Source organism: Phaethon aethereus (assembly GCF_964289735.1).
Source record: "Phaethon aethereus genome assembly, chromosome: 3".
Taxonomy (NCBI): Eukaryota; Metazoa; Chordata; class Aves; order Phaethontiformes; family Phaethontidae; genus Phaethon; species Phaethon aethereus.
The window spans coordinates 118,228,904-118,237,237 of record NC_138576.1 but is presented as its reverse complement, the minus strand read 5'-3'; the positions used below and the strand labels follow the sequence as shown (position 1 = coordinate 118,237,237).

Genomic DNA, 8,334 nt, shown 5'->3' with positions numbered 1-8,334 from the left:
AAAAACATCCACTCCAACTGATTAGAAAGGAACCAAAACGATGTAAGAGCTGACAAAAGATGCCCAGGGCTAGCACACACCAGCACCTCTGAGGCAAAACAACGCTCTTTTAGGCAACCCTCCCATGCTGGGCTTACTGCTGACTGTGCCATGAATGGCTTGGGGTCACCATCCTGCTGGGAACTCCTTTTTTCATTTTCCAGGGGTGACAGAAGGTCCTTGGAAGGACCTTGACTGCACAGTGACTGTGACAAGCAAAAACGTTCACCTGTGCACACACATGCATGTGACAATAACCAGGAAAGCCCCTTCTGGGGCTTCTGGGGCATAGCGCAAATAGAATCATAGAATCTTTGGGTTGGAAGGGACATTTCAAGGTCATCTTGTCGAACCCCCCGGCAGTGAGCAGGGACATCTTCCACTAGATAGGTTGCTCAGAGCCCCGTCCAACCTGACCTTGAGTGCTTCCAGGGATAGAATAAATGAGTAAATGAACACACTTTTACATCATACTGGTAATCATAAGTTTCTTGGCTCGGTATCTCCCCCAGAAAGCCCCGCTATAACGCTGACCACGGGGCTGAAGCGCCGCTCCTTTCGGCCCAGAGCAGGGAGAAGCCTCGCCCCGTCCCGGCCCCCGGAGGGAGCTAACAGCACGGCCCGCGGGACGCCCACCGCGCCTGCGCGCCCCCGCCCCGTCGCTACAGCAACGGCGGGCCGCGGCGCCGCGTCATGGCGCTGCCTGAGCCCGTGAGGAGGCGGCTGGGCTCCTTCAGCCGCATCGTCTTCACCGACGGCCGCCTCACCGGCTCGGACGACGGCGCAGGTAAAGCGCAGCGGCTCGCCGGGCGGCGCGCCAGCAACAAAAATGGCGGCGGGTGCGGTTGGCGGAGATGCCTTGGCAATAAGATGGCGGCGTCAACCCTCACCTGGCGGCCGTCGGGGTGGGGCCTCCCGCTGGCGGCCTTGTCCCCTCCCCTCCGGGGTGTCCTCGGCTGGCTCTCCTAGGCAGGGCCGTGCCTGCCCCTCGTCCTCGGGCAGGAAGGCTCTGCCGGCCCTACAGCCCCATTGCTGTCCTCCAGATCAGTGGGCCCGGGAGAGGGGACACGGGTGAAAAGCAGAGGGGCCTTTTAGTTCAGGTCTGGTTTCACTGACAGTCAGGTAGAGCAGCTTCATGGATGGTGTCTGGGGTAAAACTGTAGTGGCTGCTCTATCACCCTGCACTCACACATGTTGCAGTGTTGCAGGCCTGAGACGGGCTTCCTTAAAATAGCAAGGGAACAGTCTTTGTTTTAAAAGCAGGCGTGGATAATACTCTACACCCACTTTTACAGCTTAGTAAGGGTGTTTGCGTAAAATGCTGCAGATAAAATCCATTGTTACTCACGCACCAGGCACTGTGCCTGTGCCCACATAAGAAGTAAAAGTTATTTATGGAGAACACAGAACAAATCTTTGGGCTGGAAGGGGCCTTTTAAGATCATTTAATCTAAACCCCCTGCATTGAGCAGGGACATCTTCATGATGTTCAGGAAGTGAGCTATTGTTTTAACAGGCTCAGTAGTCCTGCACAGTTAGGGCACCAGATGCTTAAATCATGAAGAGGTGTACTAAGGTAGAGTTAGGTAGCAAAAACTAAAGCTTGCAATATGCCAGCTTTCTCTATTTTTTCAAGTCTATCATAATGACCAATAACTGTTCCTTCATCATATTGCAAGTGAAACTTGCAGGCTAACATGCCCCTTTTTCATAGTAGCCATGAAAATAAACATGGTCTGTCTACATAGAAAAGCTGTATTCATTTCAACTCAAATCCATTCCAAGCTGATAAAATTTTAAAAAATTCTTATTTCAAGATTAGAGTACTCATTTTCTTTGTGTTGTTATACTGCTAACACTTACTAAGTTATTAATTCTTCATTTCATTTATGAACCAACACCAAAATATTTTTCTTAACTCCAGGCATAGCATCTATTTTTAGTAATTTCATTTCCCATTAGGAGATCTCCTGTGTGAATATCCAACCCTCTGAAACCAATTGCAAATTTACCATCAACTTCTTGGAGATCAGGATTTCAAAAATTAAGTTTATACATATATACCATCTTAGTGCATTGCTCTAGCATCAGAGATTTGGCCATTACAATGCTGTCTGGCTTTTCCATGAATTCTAACAGTCCTGGAAAATAAACATTAGTTCAATTTAGGGATAGAAAGATGAATTTGCTTATATTGGTAAGCATTCATCCAAAACACAGTTTGAAAACTTGAGCAGAAGTTACAAATACTAACAGTATTTGTACCAATGGTAAAGGTCATTGAAACCTTTAACATACCTAAAATGTTCTCATCACAATTTAATTAGAGATCTTGGCTTCTCTGTTTATAAGTAACACGGCCATGAACCATTACATTTTCATCCAGTGCATATAGGGCAGAAACAGTTACTTGTAATTGGGTGATCATGGTTTTTTTGAAGATAAAACAGTGTTCTAGAATTGTATCTCAGTGCCCTCCAAAGTCCTCCTGGTGTTGAAGGGATTAGTTCATTAGGACAGCTGGGACAATTTTAAGTAGATAGCAAAACTGTTTTTGAGGTACTTTTAGATTTTCATTCCTTTGCAGATGTAAGAAAGTATTAATGCTTAAAAATAGAATTATTAAAAAAAAGAAATGTTGGTTGTCTTGCACCTTCTATTTCAGTATAACAAATCCCTGCCCCTCACAGACTACCCTTACGGCCTGTCCCAATTCTGTTCCCAAATCCTCCTCCCTTCCCACCTAGTCTAGTAGCTACCATGAATACTCCTGCAACTGGCATAAAGACTTCTGGAACAGACTGTACCAGGCTGCATGTGGCTGGACTGGAAACAGGGATGCCAGACTGAGATGGAACAAATACAGGTATGAGAGCAGCTGGAAGATATGGAAAGAGAAGGCAATGTCAGAAGAGAGGTGGTTCTGAAGCTGGAAGTGAGACAATGTGACAATTTTTCAATTTAATATCACCATTGTGACAGACAGGGGCACAGGACTTGAATACAAATCAGCAGGTCACAATGAATACTTTCTAAACTTGCTTAGGTAGTACCAAGTGAAGATTTGCCTACAGACTTCATTTGGGGAAAACATCAGAAAGGAGACAGTATTGGTAATTGAAGTAAACCAGGTGCAATATCAGTTAACTAGAATATGGCAATAAAACTTCACCCATTAAAAGTGAATGATTCCCTTAAAACAAGGAAAAACTTGAAAGAGCATTCTAATCTCGTAGATCTATTATTACATTCTAAATATAGAATTTACTGCCTGCATGTTGGAGTTCAATATATGCTTTTCTCCACATTGTATGAATGCGTTTTGTTCTCTCCAGACTTTAAAGGATAAGCATTAATTTGACACATACTTGAAATTGTTAGCTCTTAAGAACTAGAAGAATTACTGGCTTCTTATAGCATCACTTCTATCTAAATGTCTATTTAAATAAAGATTGCAAAATAAAGAACAGGCAATGCAAACCTGCTTTCTAGCAGTAAGTCCTTACTTGGGAGGATCATCTACAAAATAACAGTAATCCCGTATATACTCATTTAAACTTTGGCCATTCTCTTACGGCAATGAGCAGTGAAATAACCACTAACTCTTTCTGCAATGCCAGTATACAGTCCTGCCTGAGCTAAGCCTGTCAGTGAGAGATTTTGGAGTAAGCCATAAGCCACCAAGTAGTCAACAATCAGACACTCAAATTCAATATATGACTAAGCAATAAAATTCTGTGTCCTGTGAACTGAAAGTTGCATCAGATTCCCAGAAATGGTATAACTCTACATAGGGTAAGAAGTTTTTTCTCTGGGTATATAAAAATGTTTTTCTTCACATGTAATTTGACTGGGAAGAGTGTTAATGCCCTGCTTGAAGCTAAGACAGAGCAGTACCTTTGTCGTATTTATGGAAGTATAGAACAAGCCAGGAGTGATAAAGACTTGTCTCTATCTACAGATAATGAAATAGTTTCCAGTTTACCACTGCAGATGTCCCTCTATTTCAACGTTTATTTTTTCCCATTTTGGTGGCTCAGCACAGTTGTCATGCTCCATCTGAAGGTGAGTCCTGAAGGAAAGTAGTGGTTTGCAAATCTAGTATGTTTCTGATCAAACACCTCCTAGTACTGAGATAGATCTCACTGGAGTTAGAAGTTATTAGGTATATTTGGGAGTTCCTTGAAACTGGATGCTCAAGAGTATTTGAAAGCCAATACAACAATGTCAACTTACAGTAGCATACAGTATCTTCATTTAATCACAAACAGCATGTTACGGAACAGCACAGCAGAAACTTTTACTCTCTTCTTCCCTCCAGTATCCAGTCTTGTCAGATTACTACAAGTTCATCCTGGTCACAATCATGATCCTAGCCTCTCTAATAGAGGTCATTCGACTCTACCTGGGATACATGGGCAATCTGCAGGAGAAGGTATGTTACCATGTGTACATATTAACTTGTACAGGAGAGCTTTTTGGAGTTTAATGTAAATAAAATGGTCTACCAGTTCATCCAAGAGATTTAAGTCAAGGAGATGATTATTTCTCTATAGTCTGCATCTTCAGCTTTCACTTAATTTTGTGCATTCCAAGAAATATTCCCTCAGGAGAGAGCACTCTCACTCCTTAAAACTGTTTTGTCAAAAAATAAGCATGGTTAAAAACACAGTATGTGGAAATATTAAGCCACCTCACTTTGCCATTTCACATTAGATGCTGGCTTTTGGAAAATTAAGTGGTTTTTCTTCACAAGATTTTGAATTTTTTCATCTCCAGCTGCCAGTTTTATAAATAGGTGATGTCTCCCTATTATAGGTCCCTGAGCTGGCTGGGTTTTGGCTCCTGAGTCTCCTCCTGCAGTTGCCTATAATTCTCTTCTTGCTATTTAATGAAGGTCTGAAAATTCAGCCACTGGAGCGAGCAGTCCATATCATCTTTGCCCTTTTCCTGACCTTCCAAATCATTGCAGCCTTTGTCACGCTGAGAAGGATGGTGAACAAACTGGCAACTCATTTCCGCCTTAATGAATTTGACCAGCTGGAGGAACACCCTGTGCCCGATTTGTACAGCCTGGGTAAAGAAGAGAGCGCAGTTTCCATGGCTGGTAGGGGCCCATGCTGAGGAGGTTCACCCAACAAGTGCTGGCTGGGGGCCCGAGAAGCTAACAGAGGTAGGCCTTATCCTGCTACAGCTCTGTTTCTGTTTTGTTGGGTCATTCTTTACCTTCCTACATCAGAGATACTAAAAAATAGATCTTGCAAAGAGCCAATGTTGAATCTCAGAGACTGGAGCTTCACTCTGCAGCCAATTACATAACTGGCCTGTGTGGACTATTTATGGACTGTTATTGCATAGAGTACCAAAGTAGGTCTGGTGGTTTTTACATTTTATGAAGTAGTGGTGTTTTTTAAAAAAAAAAAAAACACAAACAGAAGCCTTTTCTCCTCACTGTTTGCACAGAATTGTTTTGTTTACAATAAAAACGTGTAAAAGATTTGTGTTCATACCAGTTTCTTGTGGTCTTCCAGATACGTTGCACATATTTAATGTCCGATACCTCAGTTAAGCACAAAAAAAAAACCCACCAAAAAAAACCCCAAACCAAAAACAGAGAACCCCAAGAAATCTTGAGGCCCAGAAAGAACAATAAGATAGTGAACAAAATACAAGTTCAAAGATGGTCTTCCAGCCAATTCCAGCACTAGAAATTCCTTACTAATAAACTAGGGATAGAATTTTCAAAGTATTCCTTCCTCAGAACTCCTACACTCATCTTTGGCACAGCTAGAGTTTTAACTATCAAGGGTGGTGCAATTTTCTCAAATGGACAATTCAGTAAGTCAGCAGTAACAAAATTATAGCCATTTAAAAAATTGGTTTATGTCACTAAAAGGCAGAGCCTGTTTCTCACAAGCCAGGGCATATGCCAAGGTTCTCTCATTCCTGTTACCTGTATTAATATCTGGACAATCTTCTCCACTTTCAGTAATGGCTAAAAATTCACTTTTTCTGCCAAGGAGGCATGGGGAATCAAAAGTTAAAATAAATATTTCATCTGAACCCTTTGAGTCTTCAGCAGGGCAAGAGACATCCGTTTTGAGAGCTGGCACAAACATCCAAACTGCTCAAAGGAATGTAAAGATGGGTCTAACATGAAAAAGGCCCAAGATGTTTAAAACTGCTGCATATTTAAAGCTTATAGAACCTTGAGCAAAAAGAGGGCATTAGCTTTGTTGTATACCAACATGGTTCATTTTCTTTTTAATCCATGAGTGAATAGCACAATTCTACTAAAACTTCCTTTTTCATTTTGTTACTATAAAGCATGTATTATCAGAGCACATACCCCTTTGTTTTTAAACAAACTACTGGCTTGGATTGACTATCGCACAGAAAGGGGATTTCTGTAAGAGAGTCTCTAAGAGTGTCTTTTGCAGTTAATATAAAACACAGAGCCCCATATTGAGAGCCTGCAAGAGAGACAGTGAGATTTAAGCAGAAGTTACATCATTTCAAACACATTTTTACAGCATTAAGAGTGTTTTTACAAGGAGTTTCTAACTGATGCAATGGGAACTTTGCACATATTTTCACGTCAACCACAATTATGCTATGGGAGAGCGCCGAGGTCAGGTCTGATGAGCTACGGAAGCTTGGTAGGATCCATTACAGTAACAGCAGCATAATGGGTCCTGACAGGCCCAACAGAAACATCACACACCTTGGAGCCTATTTTCTCCAGTGACTGTGAACTGTAGCTCGGATGTCTTAGTGCCTCTGTAGCCATACGGAGCTGCCTCTTCCAGCCCAGGTATGATGGGACTAACACCAAAGGCTGCCCTTCCTGGCCAAGGATGTAGGGTAGACCTCCAAGGAGCTCGCATCTACCACTAAGAAAACCTGGCTGTTAGAGAAATACAGGTTAGCCTGTAGCCTGGAACCGAGCGCTGCTAGTTTTCAATGCCTTCCAATACTTAGTGTCTAAGAAAACATACAAGGTAAGGGAAAGCGATATCTTTTCCATATGTATACCAGTTCTCCTAGTCCGGCCTTGATGTCATTGACAGTACAAGCACTGGGTCAGCTCAGAAGAGGGCACTTACCATCCCTTCTGCTCTGCATGTAGCTTGCCTGTTCCCCTTATTAAAAGCCCACTGTGGGAGATTAGTAGCTAAGCACACCGAGATAGCACAGTAAGCCAAGCTCTGAGGAGATAGATTGATTACCTGTAGTACTCCAACCTCTTGCCCTTACTAGAAAAGGGCATATCCTTTTCTTTCCTGTATCACCTTAAAAAGTTTTAAGTTTTAAACTCTTCTGTGAGATTAAGAGCGTAATGGATGGGAAGGCTTTTAACGCCTAGTACATCAAATACAACATAAAGCTGAAAAAAAGTCAGCCATACACCAACGCTAGCAACAAGGGACTGGCCTCCAATCTTAAGGCCATGAGACTCGATTCAAAATCCTTGGTTTTAGTGATAAGGAAATCATGCACTTGGAAGATCATATTACCATGCAAGACAATTATCAGGAGCCAAAGATATCAGGACACACAGCGCCCTGCTAGGGAGAGAGAGAATATTGATGAGGCAATACAGGAAATAGAATTCAGAAAAACACTGTTGGAAATAGAGCTGCCTGGAAATGCTTAAGACAGAAACCAGTCTGATGTGTTCATCAAATACATTGCTGAAGCTTTACGAGATCTCTGCATTCTCTCTGCTCAGGCTTCCTAACAGACCTGCTAGCCTTTTTTTAATTTCATCATTATCCGCATAAACATTTAATTATGAAGAAAGCCTGCAAGCACCTAGAGGTCACACTCAGTGCCTACAGCTGCAGTTATTCCATGAGTTTGTTACTCCTCATGTACCCAGAGATGAGAGCAGAAAGTTACAGTAGCACTCAGGAAAACAGAGCAAATGGAGAGTTTCACCGAAACTTTCTTTCGGTTTCCAAATTCCACAAGAACTGGAGACATCGAACAACCAGAAAGTATACTAGTCACTTGTAACAGCCACATTTCAGACACATAAAAGCAAACTTCAGAACAGAAACTTTTGATAAGCATATGGGGCGGGGCCAGGGGCAGAATGAAGTGAAATACATGAGGAGAAGAAAAGGGGGAAAAACGCTACAGAAGATACTTGCATAGTAAGTATAAATCAGAAAACGAAGGAACTTTTTAGCATCAAGAGCAAAGCAGCAGTAATGACATTAATGTTTTAAAGAAAAACATAGGAAAACTTGGTTTGTTTTTATCAAAGAAGTTCAGGAATAATCGTCAGAA

At 42.2% G+C, this 8,334-nt stretch overlaps 1 protein-coding gene across 1 annotated transcript; it reads left to right on the top strand.

Moving 5' to 3' along the window:
- Window positions 1–563: 563 nt before the first annotated feature.
- TMEM17 (transmembrane protein 17) lies at window positions 564–5,163 on the top strand (the record flags this gene model as incomplete). The annotated part of the gene is made up of 4 exons (XM_081998493.1): window positions 564–826; window positions 4,001–4,104; window positions 4,361–4,474; window positions 4,858–5,163. The coding sequence occupies exons 1-4, from the start codon at window positions 733–735 to the stop codon at window positions 5,161–5,163; spliced, it is 618 nt and encodes a 205-aa protein (XP_081854619.1). The 5' UTR covers window positions 564–732.
- Window positions 5,164–8,334: the final 3,171 nt, after the last annotated feature.